General features: G+C 40.3%; 2 protein-coding genes across 5 annotated transcripts in view; one reads left to right on the top strand and one right to left on the bottom strand.

Moving 5' to 3' along the window:
- Positions 1–1,817, top strand: part of THOC7 (THO complex subunit 7) — a 19,026-nt gene extending 17,209 nt beyond the window's left edge. For all 4 annotated transcript variants that reach the window (XM_088831909.1, XM_055414257.2, XM_055414256.2 and 1 more), the window contains 3 exons: positions 636–702; positions 791–860; positions 1,472–1,817. In XM_088831909.1, the coding sequence (XP_088688035.1) occupies positions 636–702; positions 791–860; positions 1,472–1,539 (205 nt within the window). In that variant the 3' untranslated portion in view covers positions 1,540–1,817. The remainder of the gene's footprint in view (positions 1–635; positions 703–790; positions 861–1,471) is intronic.
- Positions 1,818–2,567: 750 nt separating this feature from the next.
- C24H3orf49 (chromosome 24 C3orf49 homolog) lies at positions 2,568–13,309 on the bottom strand. The gene is given in 7 exon segments (XM_055414258.2): positions 2,568–2,916; positions 2,918–2,991; positions 3,443–3,556; positions 6,627–6,751; positions 10,567–10,695; positions 10,698–10,888; positions 13,173–13,309. Coding segments are annotated over 7 exon segments (879 nt in total). The 5' UTR covers positions 13,298–13,309; the 3' UTR covers positions 2,568–2,795.
- Between the last annotated feature and the right edge of the window lie 3,488 nt (positions 13,310–16,797).

Genomic DNA, 16,797 nt, shown 5'->3' with positions numbered 1-16,797 from the left:
AGTCGGTGATGCCATCCAGCCATCTCATTCTCTGTTGTCCCCTTCTCCTCCTGCCCCCAATCCTTCCCAGCATCAGAGTCTTTTCCAGTGAGTCAACTCATCACATGAGGTGGCCAAAGTATTGGAGTTTCAGCTTTAGCATCAGTCCTTCCAATGAACACCCAGGATTAGAGCCCTCCAAATATTATATACTGATGCTGTATATTATTGAGATACAAATATATGCATAAAAAAGGATTGGTATAATATAAGGATTGCCTGAATGGAAAGTAGAGGCGGGGAAAAGGCCTGGTTCAGAGGACCAGGGGTTAAAGTTCAAAGGGTATTTAATTATTCTGCAATTTACCACATTTACCAAAAAAAAAAGTTTTGAATTATGACAAAATATTAAAAGGGTTTGATATCCTATTGTCAAGTTTTCCTATACTTTAAAAATTATCTAAAATTTAATTTTAATGAAAATTAGTACATATTTAGAAGTTAAGGAATCACCCTTAGTTTTAAAAGTCTCACCATAATGGAGGTTAGAACTCCTTATCCTTTATAATAAATACTATTAGTAACTAAAAAGTTAGATATTAATTATGAATTCTTTTCTCCCAATTAGCAAAATATAACACTTTCATTTTTTTCAGAGAACTAGAGGCTCTGGGAAAAGAATTAGAACATCTTTCACATATTAAAGAAAGTGTTGAAGATAAGGTATTTGCATGTGATATGTATTAGTCTTTGTGTTCTGTATTGGTTTATAGATGATTGTGTATTAATTTGTTTTTTCTTACTGACACAGCTGGAATTGAGAAGGAAACAGTTTCATGTTCTTCTTAGTACAATCCATGAACTTCAGCAAACACTGGAAAGTAAGTAGCATGACTGTAAAATGAATGTTCATGTAGATTTTATTTTTTAAAGATTAATTTATTTGACTGCATCAGGTCTCAGTTGCGGCATGCCAACTTAGTTGCATCATGAGGGATCTAGTTCCCTAACCAGGGCTCAAACCCAGTTCCCCTGCATTGGGAGCACAGAGTCTTAGCCACTGGACCACCAGGGAAGTCCCTGTGTAGATATTTTAATGACCAGGAGAACTTTTTTTTAAATTGAAGTCTCTCACATAAATTTTGCATTTTGATTCAACTAATGTGTGCTTAGTCACTCAGTCATGTCCGACTCTTTGCGATCCCATAGACTGTAGCCCACCAGCCTCCCCTGTCCGTGGGACCCTCCATGCAAGAACACTGAAGTGGGCCACCATTCCCTCCTCCAGGAATTCAACTAATAACAACAACCAAAGCAGAACTTTTAAAAACCAAACCCCCTTGTGTGGGTCAGTTGCAATCATAGGCTGCCATTTTGCCATTTTTGCTTTAAATATATTCACTAATAAAGGACAAAAATGTTTTCATATATTCATCAAACATATAGTTTAAGCAAATTTGATTAGAGTTTTATGTTTCTTTCTCAACTGCAGATGATGAAAAGCTCTCAGAGGTAGAAGAAGCTCAAGAAGCAAGCATGGAAACTGATCCTAAACCATAGACCAAGTAATCACTCTCCATTCCCAAGAATGTTGAAGTAGCAATATGATCTCAGTGTGTTCAGAATTTGTTGTGCTCTCGAGATATGTAAAGTTTTGGCAGTGAACTCTTTTGCTTTTAAATGTCAATACAGAGTTCATTCATATTTCTTCACACAAAGGAAGATGACTTCATTATATATTTGTTTTTACTGAAATGTCTTTTTTGTATTTAAAAGGTGGGAAGCAACATCCAAAATAAATGTTGAATAAATGTTGAATAAAATGTTTTTAAGTCAAATATGTTTGTGCTCATTGACATTCTAGATAGTTTTTAATTGGTAACATTGATTTGCTCACAAAATGAATGGAAGATAGTGAGAAGGTGGCATTTCTGGGATGTACATGAGAAAATGAGTCAGTTTCTGGAAATTGTTACCACTTTTGAAAATGAAGACCATGAACAGGCTCTCAGGAGAGCTGTGAACTTGTGAAATTACATACAAAATGTTTGTGGTGTATGCTTACTATGACAGAGGTTCGTGATAAGAATCACTGGACTAAGAAGTAATTATAAGATGCAAAGTCAATCAATATGTATTACTTTCTAGATCTCTGTCCTTAATACTTGAGATATATGGTTGGTAAGTGGTAAGTGTTTTGGTAAAACATTTTCCCTCTACTGTTTTCTTCTATAGGAGTCATTTTCAAGAGTCTTGCAAGAAAGGATTTTATGATCTTTTTATAAATTTAAACTAAGTCTGAATCACATGTACTTTTCTTAAGGATTGAATTATATGTCTAATAGTTGCTAGGTTCCATCCTTATCCATTCATTTTAGTTCAGAAATATGACACTTTGCATGAATCATACCTTAATAATATTACACTTTTGTAATTTTAATAAGAACTCTTTAAAAACAAAGGTTTAAAGTTAGCTCAATAGTAGTCACAGTGAAAGTGTCAAAATACCTTTTAAGTGCTTCCTCTAATTTCATCTGGCAAATCATGGAAGAAATGTCTTTGTAGAATTGGTATGCCCCGGTAAATATTTCTATTTTCCATTATTAGTAAAAATTATGAAGCAAAAATTTGCTTATATTGACTCAGAATTAAAAATCAATTTTTGTAAAAGGACTATTGGGCAGAATATTTTTATAAGGACTGTTGGGCAGAATATTTTTAAATTCACCCCCCCACACTTGATTAAGAGAAATTTATTCAGGATTATGTACCAAGAGATAAGATTTCCTATGAACATAACTTTTATGCCATCAGAATCAGAAGCAGCACCAGGCACATGGGAAACACACATTTTTCAATTTATACTTTCTCATGGTTCGCTTGGACATCCTCTGGAACTGCTTAGAAAACTGAAGAATTTCATCCCCTAGAAACTCACTGTTCAAGTTCAGCATGTCTTTAGGCCAATAACTTCATGGATTTATCTGTCATTGTTTCTATGAGGTCATCTACCTATGACAGCCCAAAACAAAGAAACGAAGCCATGTGTTAGAAAGCCTTGTCCACACCCAAGGGAGAGCTATTTTTCCTGAGAGATGAGTTCAGGAACTGGTGGATGTCTGCAAGTCCCAAAGTATTATTCTAATTCAAGTCATAGCAAACAGAGCTTGAAAACATGCATTTACCACCCAGTGCTAAAGACAGTCTCATTTCTTCTCAAACCCTTGTGTGTGTGTGCCTTCATTTTAATTGAATTCACTTGAACATTTAGTAGGCACACAGCATCATCCTCAGTGCCCTCAGCAATCCCGTAGCCACTCTCAAATGCCCCCCACTAACAGGATGCCTTCATGCTAATCATTAGTTTCGTCCCACAGCCACGCTGTCTAGCAGGGCTATGCGTTCAGTTGAGCCCAGGCCTCTGATGCTTTTGAAACACAAAGTAAAAACCTTTGTCCACTACCTGCATTTGAAGCTTTCCCACTGTCAAATCTGATTTCCGGAGAATATTTTCCATGCTGTGCTGCTTTCTTTTAAATACCGGAAAGTGTGGTCTCTTTTTTGATGAATATGGAACCTATCATAAAAATGTAAAAAACACATCAGATTAAGGAGTGCCACCATTATTTCTGACGGTGCTTCAGTGAACACTCTTACCCTTGCGACATCCTCTTTTAAACCGAATATTTGCCACATAACAACATTGGATTGGAGGCTGTATTCATACTATTCTCCACGCCCCATGCATCTCCTTTGTGCCCAGAGCTCTCTTTGAAGAGATCTATAGGGTGCAGAGAAATGAGATTGTCTGGTTCTAAAAGAATATACAGTGTCAGGGAAAAAAAGCAGGTCATTTGTAAGAGGAAGAAGAAGAAATTGCCTCTGTAGCCGCTGAGCACAGCCAGAGTGTGGGGCTGTTGTAGACGAGTGCCCCAGAAAGCTCATTATCACTGGATCCAGTTGCTAATCTGGTCTCTTTTCTGCAGGCTTCCTTATTTTCACGGCAGACACGTTTCAAACATAAAAAAGAAAGCTCTGGGTTCTTTTCATTGCATGCCTGATGCCCTTCCCATGGTCCCTGGCTTGCTGGTTACAAGTACCTGTGCTGTTAAAACTCATTCCTAGGTCATGGCTCCTGGCTAATATGGCCTTTTTAGTCTTACTAGGTTCACTCTTCCTTCCCCTTATGTTTAGTAATTACCATGAGGACTACTGTGAGACCTACACAAAGTGGGATGTGCAATCACATTTGGGTCTTGCCCTTTGCCCGAGTTTACAAATGAGTCTGTGGAACCTCTGCCATGCCCTGCCAGCTCCTGCGTGCATGCTCAGTCACTCAATCATGTGACCCCAAGGGCTATAGCCTGCCAGGCTCCTCTGTCCTTGGAATTTCCCAGCAAAAACACTGGAGTGTGCTGCTGTTCCTCCTCTAGGGGTTATTCCCGACCCAGGGATGGAACTTGCATCTCCTGCATTGGCAGACAGATTCTTTATTGCTGAGCCATCTGGGAAGCCCTCCCAGCTCACCCCAGCTTCAATGTCACTTGCAGAACCTTGCCCAATCTAACCAGAGCACAACTCCTCTTGTTTCTCGCTCATAAAACCCAGCATTGTTTTTTTTTTTTTTTCTACTAAGCACTTAGCTTGGTAATTACTTAAGTTATTTCTGTGTGTTGAATACCGTTATTAAAAAGTCAAATGTCTTGAAGGGTGAGGCAGGTTTTGATAAACAGGCTCAGTCGGGCTGGCATGGACTGGAGAGAACAGGCCTCCTGCAAAGGGGGTGGCCTCTGAGTAGCTCCTGCTGTTGCTGGAGGAGCTGTAGGCTCCATGTCACCAAATCCTCTTATTTTTCAAAAGGAAGTTGAAAATCCAGACTATTGTTTGAATGGTTCTAATTTCAAAACGTGGACAACCGATTCAAATATATGAGAACATATGAGAGCATATGGGAACATTCTGGTTTAATGTCCATCTTCTCCATCAAACTCTAAGTTCCATGGAAACAGGCAGGACAAGGGCCATTGGATCACCTTTATAGCCCCCAAACGTAAGAACTGCCCAGCACATATTAGGAATATGATAAATATGAACCCAGCACTCAAGAGGCAAAATTCAAAACTAATACTGGTACACTCTGGCAGTGCACTAGAGAAGCGCTGTTTAATGGAACTTCCCACAAAAATGAAAGTGTTCTTTATCTGTGCTGTCGAATACAATAGCCACTGGCTGTATGTGTTAACTGAGCACATGAAATGTAGCTAGTGCAGTGAAGGGAATAGACTGTTCTTTTTATTTAGTTTTAATTAATATAAATAGTCACATGTGACAATTGGCTACCATAATAGACAGTACAATTAGTACCTAGCATAGTAATTGTGGGCTTCCCAGTGCTTTACTCTTCTCAGCAGTAAAGAGTCTGCCTGCAATGCAGAAACACAGGAGACCCGGGTTCAATCCCTGGGTCGGGAAGATTCCCTGAAGAAGGAAATGACAACTCACTCCAGTATTCTTGCCTGGAGAATTCCATGGACGTAGGACCCTGGCAGGCTTAGTCCAAGGGGTTGGAAAAAGTCAACACGACTGAGCACAGCAGGAACAGCATAGTAATTAGGAGTAAGCACTCGTAGAGTCAAATCTTCCTGGGTTTGAAGCCCAGCTCTTCCGATTGTCTGGGCCAATTACTTAACCTCTCATTGCCATCCCTAAAATAATATCCTACTTATTGCAGTAACCTATTGCTATCTACTTTACAGGGCTGTTGTAAGGAATATCTGAGTTGATATTTTTAAAGCACTTAGAAGAGGGTTTGGAACATAGTCAGCTTTAATAAATGCTCATTATGTCTAAAGAAATAATACTTCAGATTCTATCAAAAAATAGCATGGGCAATTTAGTCACAAACTTGATCTAAGTACAGATAAGTATAAGCTTTGGGTTGGAGTGTCCTGGATCATCAAGTGCTGCACTGTCTATAGTATACACACGTTCTATTTGTGTTTTAATTTCAATTGAAATGAAATTTAAAATTCAATTTCTCAGGTGTACTACCACATCAGCTGGGAAAGACTGAAGGCAAAGGAAGGGGGTAACAGAGGAGGAGATGGTTATGTAGCATCATGGACTCAATGGACATAAATTTGAGCAATCTCCCGGAGACAGTGAAGGACAGAGGAGCCGGGCATGCTGCAGTCCATAGGGTTGTAAAGAGTCAGACATGACTGAGGGACTGAACAACAACCTGCCATATGCAAGGCTTAAAAGTACATATGCCATATGCTAATGGCTACTGTTTTGGACAAATGTTTGCATCCTTGCAGAAATTCTGCGGGGTTAGTCCGGAGAATATCTCTCCACAGAGCACACATGATATGCCAGATGCTAATATATCAATTTGATATTTGAACAGCTGACCAAGTCAATATAAAGCTGCAAACCCTACTGTTGCCCAGATTATAGCAGAAGCTGAACCATTCGAGGTCAGAAGTAGAGGAATCAGACCTGGCAAGTCCACTTGTTGTGCCCTGAATTCTAGGAATGGAGACACAAAGGGCAGCTTTCAATGGCAGAGAACTTTATTTTTACAACAGCCCTGAACATTGACTTCCATGTGAGTCTTTAGACACAAGTTTGTTTTAGCATTTTACCTTTTCCATTCCTGAAGGAACTGATGTCACAGATAAACGCTTGGGGGTTCTCCTGGCTCGGAGGAGTGTATTTCCTTGGGTTATCGCCTCTGTTTCTGCTTCGACAACGTCAAGTTGTACAGTTGCTTAGAGGGAGTGAGGGGGAAAAAAACAGACAATCTTAAAGGATCACAATAATAAACATATGTTTTCTATTAGAAAGTCTCCTGAAAAGCAAGCATCACATGCGGTTTCAGTGGCTTTTTTTCTTTGGGGTTAAAATTGAAAATGGACTTGCTCTGCTGAATCTCACACTTTCTCTTGAACACTTGGCCTTTTCTTGTGGTCATGACCTCCATAGTCACCAACCCATCTTGCCAAGGTGGCTGATAGCTGTCTTTGAGACTTTTGCCCTCTGCTGTTTCTCCCTGTAACTCTTGTGGAATTAGAAAAAGCACCCTCTAACATACAAGACAATCCAACGACTATTTGCTGTTGACTGAAGACAAGTTTAGGTGTCCTCTGCAGCAAAGTGGCTCAAGGCTCAGTCATTTACATACCATCTTAATAGTTCTTCCCACATTCTAGGAGCCCTGTGAATCCTAGAGTCCTTAATATTTTTCTCTATCAGTTCAGTTCTTGGGACTTCTCTAGTGGTCCAGTGTTATGAGCCCTCGCTGCCAATGCAGGCGGTTTGGGTTCTATCCCTGGTCAGGGAACTAAGATCCCACAGGCTAGGTGGCACAGCCAAAAGATAAGGAAAAAAAGCATCCTCATTAAAAAAAAAATCAGTTCTTAACACAATAAACATACTTATAAAGGAAACTTAAAACACTATCATAAATCAAAAACCAGTATCATAAATACAGACACTGAGACTAGTATGGTAAAATGAAAATTATGTTATTGCCAACAGAAGGCAGTAAACTTGAGGTTACTCCCTTTTTTATTAAGATAAAAAAGAAAAGGAGATGAGACTTTTTCCTTGATGTAGTGAAAGGGGTCAAAAAGGCACTGGGAACAGCGGGGTGTGCAGCGTGGTCTGTGTTTTCATGCTGTGCACAGCACCTAAAATCAATTTAATCTGCTTCAGGTCACTTGATAACCACATTGAGGAACCATGGCTCCTCAGCTCAGGGACTGGTGGCCCTACCTTCAAAGCGGATGCTCAACCCAGGGACGCTCCTTTCTCCCCCACCCTCCACTGTCAGTTCTTGCCCAAATCTTGCAACTCCTGCCAGTAAACATTCTCTTCAACCTCACCACCCCCACTGCCACGACCAGCCCCAGCTAAAACTGTCCACTGCCTTGGATGAATGCAAGAGTCTGTTTCTCGTTCCTCCTGCATCAGATCTTAACCTCCTCCAATCCAGTCTCTACCCTTCAGTCTGAGCTACCGTTAAAAAATGCCCTTCAAATCATATAAACCCCCAGCTTGAAAGTATCTTATCACCCTTAGGAAAAGTTAAAATTTCTTACCATGGTTTACAAACACCCTTATCACCTTATTCAGCAGACTCTCCCTGGCTGGATTACTTTCAAACCTTAATTATGCCCAGTGCTCTCTTGATGTTGGGACTTGAACATGCTCTACCCTCTTCCTGGAAAACTGTTCTCACCACTTTTTCCTTATCTAACTCTAGTTGTCCTTCAGATGTTATCTGAGTTGTCCGTTCCTTAGGGAGGCTTTCTCAAGACCCTTCCCCTAAAGTCAGCATCCATGACGTGAACCCACCCTAGCCTGTGCTTTTTCTTTGCATCAGAGGGAAATATCTGCATAACATTGAAACGCCCCTCTATGCCCTCTGTAACTCAAGGAGGGTAGAGACCATGCCTATACCGTCTGCTGCTCTATCAATTACAGCATGGCTGCCACATAAGAAGTATTTACTACATATTTGTTTTAAAGTCTAATGAGGATCAACAAGGATGAGCAACTGTCTTTCGGCCACAGTTGAGAATCAGAATGTTTGAGCTGCAGCCTAAAAGATGGGCAAGTTTCTTGGAGAAATCTTATTGTAGAGATTTGTTATTTCGGCTATGATAAAAATAAGCCAATGCATGGAACTTGATAGAAGATTCTGGCCTTCTGTTTTCTGCTGGACTCTCCAACTCCAGCCCCGTCAGTAGAGAATGGTGTCCTCTTTGCTGTTTTCAATAGAAACAGGCAGGTCCATCTATACCAGGTAATTGCTAGATGCTTGGATGCTTGCATTAGTTGTCTTTTTCCAGAAGAGAGAGTTTGTTTGAAAGGGCAATGTGTCAGCTGGAGGCCATCAGTTTTTGTTTTTTCTGGAGAAAGTATCTACCAGGTGTGCAGCCTTATCATGATGTGAAATTTGAAGATACGTGTGAATCACCTACATATAATAAGTATTCTATGTATTTCTGAATGCTATACTGTAAAGGGCACTAGAAACATACAAAGGGTATTTATGGCTCTGAAGCTCTTCTGTATGGTATTGTAACGACAGACACATTACATGGTGGGTTTTTGAAACCCACGAAACTGTGTGGGGCAAAGAGTGAATCCTAATGCAAACTATGGTGGCTCTTTACTCGCTAAGTTCTGTCCAACTTTTGTGACACCATGGACTGTAGCCTGCCAGACTCCTCTTCTCCAGGCAAGAATACCGGAGTGGACTGCCATTTCTTCTCCAAGTTAGGGATCAAACCTGGGTCTCCTGCATTGCAGGTGGATTCTTTACCAACTTAGCCACCAGGGAGGCCCAGCGTAGACTACGGACTAGTGTTAACAATAATATGTTAATATTGGCTCATCAACTAACAAGTGTACTGTACTAAGGCAAGAAGTTCATAATAGAGGAAATCGTGTGGGTGGTAAGGAGAGGAGGGTATAGAGGAAATTTCCGTATTTTCCACTCAGTTTTTCCAGTTTACCTAAAACTGCTCTCCAGAAAAGTCTATCAGTTTTAAAAAGGAGAATGCGAATAGTAGCCATCACTCACAAGACCTACCCCACCACCAAACGTCATTCAGTTCAGTTCAGTTCAGTTCAGTCACTCAGTCGTGTCCGACTCTCTGCGACCCCATGAATCACAGCATGCCAGGCCTCCCTGTCCATCACCAACTCCCGGAGTTCACTCAAACTCATGTCCACAGAGTCAGTGATGCCATCCAGCCATCTCATTCTCCGTCGTCCCCTTCTCCTCCCGTCCCCAACCTTTCCCAGCATCAGAGTCTTTTCCAGTGAGTCAACTCGTCGCATGAGGTGGCCAAAGTATTGCAGTTTCAGCTTTAGCATCAGTCCTTCCAATGAACACCCAGGATCGATCTCCCTTAGAATGGACTGGTTGGATCTCCTTGCGGTACAAGGGACTCTCAAGAGTCTTCTCCAGCACCACAGTTCAAAAGCATTACCACGTCACAAAAGAAATTGTCAACAGTTCAAATGCCAATTCTTCACAAAGTGTGTGGGAAGTAGATACAATAAAATAAAATTTCCTTTACGACTTACCAATCATACATTTTTAAAAAAGAATTCTCACCACACCTTCGTCTGTTGGAAGCAGCCATTTGAAAATCGGCCTCACTTCTTTCTCCAGAAACAAAACCAGAAAATCCCACTTTGGTTTGATTTTCTAATATATGTGTATGTGTATACACATATACAGACATATACACCTGTGTACGCATCTAATATTTAAAAGAAAAGTAGTTTTAGACTGATGAGACCACTGATTAATTGGACTGGGAGTGACCTCAAATGTAATCTAATTCAGAGTTTTTGAAGATGTACACACACACACACACACACACACACGTCACCTGGGGAGCTTTGTAAAAGGCAGATTCTGACTCAGTAGCCCTGGGTGGGGGCCTTAGCTTCTGCAATTCAGACAAGCTCCCCAGAAATGCTCTTCTGTGGGTAGCAACAAAAACTGCCCTATTTCATTTTCTCTCTTGGCTTGACACTGGACCATATGTTGACTTGGATTACCATTCTGAGAGAGCTTTCTCATTCTTGCTTTGGTAAATAACTTGGGCGATGGAAGTTCCTTGACAATTCTAGGAAGAAGGCTCTGAGTATTTGGAAGGAGGGTTTCCTTGTGGCTAGGGGCACCCTCTCATTGACACTTGCTGGTTTGCTTCTGTACGTGTGTGACAGCATCCTCCCCAGATCACTCTTCACTTTCCTCACCAAATTTTTCTTCTGATTTTGCTGGCTCTTGTGAAATTCCATGTCACTATCACTGGATGACTCCTCTTTAGGGACCAATACATTTTGTTTTACTAAGTTGGTAGACACAGCTTTATGCCATCTGAACAAGGGAAAAAGAATTCGTGTCAAGGAAATTGAAAAGTTAAAAATGAAACATTGGAATCATGAAAATCAACTGCAAATGTGAACAAATTATACAGTTCCAAAAAAGAAAACTGAAGACCAAGCATCAAATCCAAAGCCAAAGCAACTACTTGATATTTTGTTGCTGAACTCCAGAAGTGCATTCTGGCCACTATCTCATTTAATCCTCAGAACTGGTAGTTTATATTATTGTCTTCAGTTTACTAATGAGTAAGCTGAGACACAGAGAGATTAATTTAATTGATGGAGCATAGAATGCAGATTTTAATCTTGGTTTGTGAATGTTAGAATATATTGCCTCATACTGGCAAATTGGTGATCTCATTTCTATCACAGTTTGAGATATTTTTTTGCTGGACTTCAAAATGTGGTTCCAAATGTGATGAGACATGAGAGTGTCTGCTAGTGTAGATAATAAAAAATATATTCTCCAAGGTCCTATAAATGCTGCATTTTATGCAGAATACTGATTTAGAGAGAGTAATTATAAATGCATATTTCAAAAATTCCAAATAATAATATTTTCATCATTTTAGTAATAAAATAGGTAATATTTCTTAGTAGATTTTTATGTGCTGAACAGTTATCTAAGTTCTTTCATATGTATTACACATTTCAATCCTCCTACTATCATCTCCATTTTACAAATGAGGAAATTAAAACTTGTAAAGCTTAAATAACTTATGCCCAGATAATCTGACCCCAAAGTCTATTCTGTTAGCTTCTGTGCTAAGTGAGTATCATCTGTTCCATGATACTCTTATTTACCTAATATTCTTCCTTGATTAACTATTTTGATGTTAGTTTCATCCAAAGCAATAATATCCATAAAATTCCAGGGATTTTTAAAAATTAGTCTTCTATTTCGAGATAAAAAATCATCTATGGGCTAGGACTAATCTCCCATGGACCCCTAGGAGAACTTTTAACAAAACCATTAGTTTCTATTACCATAAATACACACACACATGGGAGTACAATGTAGGAGGCTCAGGAACCCCCAAGGTCATCCATGCAACCCCCATCAGGTAAAAAGCCCAGCTCTAAGCAGTTTCTGAATCTCCAGAATGCATCTCCTAGTCCCACCCACCACCCTCATTCCCAATCTATTTATAACATGATTAATAAGATGATTTTGCTCCAAAGTCTAGGACTAGAACTGCTACCATTGCTGTTATGAAAAGAATCTTTTCTTTCCTAACCCTTTAAGTGTCTTGGTTGGTTGTGAATTGATTTGGTTGTATTGCCTCTTCTTTTAACCCCTATTTTTTATTGGAAGTGGAAATCTCTGCAAAATTTCATTCTGCCCATGGAAGTTCAGAAGTCTGGTCTTTGATACTTCAGGCCTCATGAAAATGACTCTTTTCTATCTGAGCTATTGCTCATGAATTTGGTAAGAAAGAATACTCCCCAAATTGGAAAATAATCATCTCTCTGCCTTTCCAAATTAAAATGTATTACATTTGGAGTATTCCATGCTTGTCTTCATGGTTTTGCCACTGGTAAGAAATATGAGGTATACATTAAAGAGCATGCACACAGGTAAAATATAATTAGTACATATTACAACAGCCCAAATTGCTGGAAAGGGGAATGGAAAGAGCACTGATCATGAACTTATTTTGAAAAATGTACCATTGATTTTTCAAAATAATAGTATTTGCTGTCTAAAACTGTGAGACTTAAATATCAACTTCAGTTCAGTTCAGTCACTCAGTCGTGTCCGACTCTTTGCGACCCCATGAATCACAGCATGCCAGGCCTCCCTGTCCATCACCAACTCCCGGAGTTCACTCAAACTCATGTCCACAGAGTCAGTGATGCCATCCAGCCATGCCATCTCATTCTCTGTCGTCCCCTTCTCCTCCCGCCCCCAATCCTTCCCAGCATCAGAGTCTTTTCCAGGGAGTCAACTCGTCTCATGAGGCGGCCAACTTAGTATCTATTGATTTTAATATCATATGTGACATTAAATCTCAAGTTCAGGTAGAAAGGAAAGGTTTTCCCAGTACAATGAAGACTTTTCTGATCACGAAACGAGGCTTCCATCGTGGTACTAGATTTCCTGATCCAATGTACATATGCTGTCTCTGCTCCCTCTAATCCACACGGAGTCTTCATTTCTAAATGTCGTGCTTAAAAACATGCTACTTTTTTCTAATCAGCATAGTGAATATTGTTTAATGCAAAATCCAAAGCATCTCACTCAAGAGAGAAGAAAATGAGTCCCAGCTTCCTACCTTTCAATCCCTTTCCTTTTGAATGAGCCGCTTCTCTTTCTGGGCTGCTGAAATCTTCGGTACTGGCCAGCTCTTTCGTAAGCAACCTTAAAGCGCTCTGGAGTATACAGGTAAGGGTGATCCATTGCTGTCAACCTCACCTGCAGTAGCTATTGTTAATTTCTTTAGCTCTTAGGCTCACAAACTAGAAAACAAAAACATCCAGTGACTGAGGCACTTTTAAATCCTGGGCTGTTTGGGGGTAAAGCATGTAGGAAAATTTTTGGAATTGCTTCCTTATTCTCTTCCAGGTGTTACAGACATCATTTATGGGACCAGCCCTGTTTACCACTTTACAGAGGTCATCAATGATGCAGTTGACAGAGCAGTGGGAAATTCCCTGTCGTGTTGCAGACTCCAGGGCAAGGCAGATGTGAATAGGTGACCTGCTTGTCTAACCACTGCCATTTGAGTTGGTAATAAAATAATCACACACCAACTGATTATCACATTCAAATGTGCACGTCTGCATTCCAAAGAGGGAAGAACCAACACCACCAATACTAATTCCAATGATCCCAGCTTTTGTTAGATCTTTCAAGTGGAACTGATGAATGCTCTCTGTCCAGTTTTTATTTGGCATTCTCACAGTACACCCCTTGGGCTATTCTGTAGTGATCTCTCAAAACACATAGTTGAGAAATTTGAGCCCACCCCTCCCTTTTGACATTTGGTTTATTTCCTGGAGGAGAGCAAATTCTCACTGGGTTGGAACTTCTCACCACAAGGTGGCAGCAGACACTAGGGTTTATTCCCATCCCCTTCTGGCGCTTTGAGTTTTTCAGTCTGAACTAACTAGAAGCTAAGCAGGAAAACTCCAGAAAAGTGTTGGGGGATATAATGATTATTGTTTTCTGTGTTTGCACTCATCAGTCATTTGGAGCTGGACTCTCAAACTTGCGTGTGTACACAAATTACCTGGGGATCTTGTTAAAATGCAGATTTTGTTGCAGCAGTTCTGCCTGATGAGGTCATTGGGGCAGAGAGCTCAACAAAATAAAAAAGGGTTACTTGCATGAGGATTTGTCTGCTCCTGGCAGATTAATCAGCAGGCACCAGAGCCCTGAGGTGGAAGGAGTCTGATGTCTTTGAAAACGTAGTCAGGGTGGCTGCAGTGAAAAGGCAATGTATGTGATAAGCTGGAAAGATAGGCAGGGCCAAGCCGGCTGGATCCTACAGAACAACTGAAAGTTGCACCATTATTTTGGATCTTCAGAATAATGGAAAGTTATGAGGGTTTTTAAATCATTAAAATTAAAGACAAATTAAAATTTTTTTAAAAATTGTGGTATAATATATATTATATGCTGCTGCGCTAAGTCACTTCAGTCTTGTCCAATTCTGTGCGATCCCATAGACAGCAGCCCTCCAGGCTCCTCTGTCCCTGGGATTCTCCAGGTGAGAATACTGGAATGGGTTGCCATTTCCTTCTCCAAAGCATGCATGCATGCTAAGTTGCTTCAGTCATGTCCAACTCTGTGTGACCCTATGGACAGCAGCCCACCAGGCTCCTCTGTCTACAGGATTCTCCAGGCAAGAATATTAGAGTGGGTTGCCATTTCCTTCTCCATTACATTATATGAAATTTACCGTTTTTTTTTTTTTTTTGTGGCAGATACATGTTTTAATTCATATTATCATATAAAATAAAGTCATCATATTATGAATTCTTGGCTATATGAAACTTTTAGTATTTTATTCATTTTCATAGTTTTACAGTATTAGTAAAAATAATGGTCATTATGCTGCTAAGTCACTTCAGTCGTGTCCGACTCTGTGTGACCCCATAGACGGAAGCTCACCAGGCTCCCCCATCCCTGGGATTCTCCAGTCAAGAACACTGGAGTGGGTTGCCATTTCCTTCTCCAATGTGTGAAAGTGAAAAGTGAAAGTGAAGTCGCTCAGTCGTGTCCGACCCTTAGCGACCCCATGGACTGCAGCCTACCAGGCTCCTCCATCCATGGGATTTTCTAGGCAAGAGTACTGGAGTGGCTTGCCATTGCCTTCTCCGAAGAAATTTACCGTTTTTAAGTGTGTTCATATTGTTGTATAAACATCACCACTAGCATCTTCAGAACTTTATCCTGCAAAACTGAAACTGAAAACCCATTAAACAATAACTCCTAATAACTTTTCTGCCTCTATGAATTTTTCTCAATTAGAAAAAAATATCTTGGAAGAAGTCACTACGTAAGGTGACAAAATTCCAAAAATGAATTACCGTGAAAATATATATCCCAATTTTTTTTGTACAATAGTGAGAAAAATATGCAGTACAGAAGAAGAGTTAATAAGAAATAGGAAGGGCTAAGGAGAAGGGTATGAGGGTGAACAGTATTTTAATGCAAGCTTAGAAGTTAAGTAGAAAGCCTGTAGCTGTGTATGCTTTATTCATCCAACCTGTACATTAGGTAACTGAAGGGCAAAAATAAAGCCAAATGAGAATTCTGTTTTGTTTGGGGGTAAATTCCAAAACTTTTGATTTCTGAATTGAATTCAGAACCAATTCTTTTTAGTTCTTGGGATAATGACTGAATTCAGCAGCTCTCAACAATGAAAAAAATGTTATTGCTACATCCAGTCTGAGAGATGGCTGCCCTCTGTCTCTATGAATTTGATGACAGTTTTTGAGCAGTGATAGTGAAACCCAGCCTCTGTGTACCAACGCTGAATTGAATCTCGGAGACAGAATTTTGGGTGAACTGGGAGAGAAGGGCTCTCTATTGCTTTGCCCAGCAAAGGAGGCCACAGCAAGCTAGTACCCATAAGACTGTCCCACCCTGGAGTGGGTAGAGAGGGGTCTTACAGTGTTAAAGCAACAGGGCGTGATCAGCTCCTGGACATTCTTCTGAATGGTTGGTGGTGAGGTAACCGGGAGTCAGCATTATCAACCCTCTGGTTCCAACCAGTCTGGGGTCTACGTGCCTGTGGGCAGCATACAATTACCTTTTGCCACTTGGTAGAGATTTCTGTACCTGCAAAACAGTTCAAAAGATTAAGCTGAGAATATTATCCATAGTCCTTGGAGAAGAAATGAAGGTCCCTGACTTTGTTTAATGGCTAAAGTGTTATTATTTTGTCTGGTTTGACGGTTTTCCTTTCTTTCTGCATTTTTCTCACTTCTGTGATTAAACTTACTCTTTGACTAAAGCTTTTCTACAGACAAAAGGCAGGTGGAGGATGTGGCTTGGGGACTATTTTGGGAAGGCCTCAGAGGGTCCGGCTGGGTTACAGGAGCTAGTCAATATGTATTTATTCTGTGCAATGAGAATCCAGCATTGAACAAAACAACTGGAACCCCTGTCTCAGATTTACACTCTAGTGGAGGGCACAGATACCAAACTTGTTAGTAAACTGATACAGCGTTCAGACACCAATAAGGAATGCTAGGAAAAAGCTAGGAAAACACTGTAGCAAGTGAGTGCTTCTGCCAGGGTGATCAAAAAAGACCTCTCAAGGCAGTGATGGTTGAGGTGAGACATTTCACCTTGGAAAGGACATAAACTATGGTCGGATCTGTGTTCTAAAGCAAAGTATTCCAAAGATGAAAAATGACCAGAGCGAAAGTTCTGAGGTGGGTGGGCAC

The sequence above is a fragment of the Moschus berezovskii genome, chromosome 24 (assembly GCF_049115385.1).
Source record: "Moschus berezovskii isolate FMDL1 chromosome 24, NW_MosBer_1.0, whole genome shotgun sequence".
Taxonomy (NCBI): domain Eukaryota; kingdom Metazoa; phylum Chordata; class Mammalia; order Artiodactyla; family Moschidae; genus Moschus; species Moschus berezovskii.
Note: the sequence above shows the minus strand (reverse complement) of the source record. Positions and strands in the feature narration are given on the sequence as shown.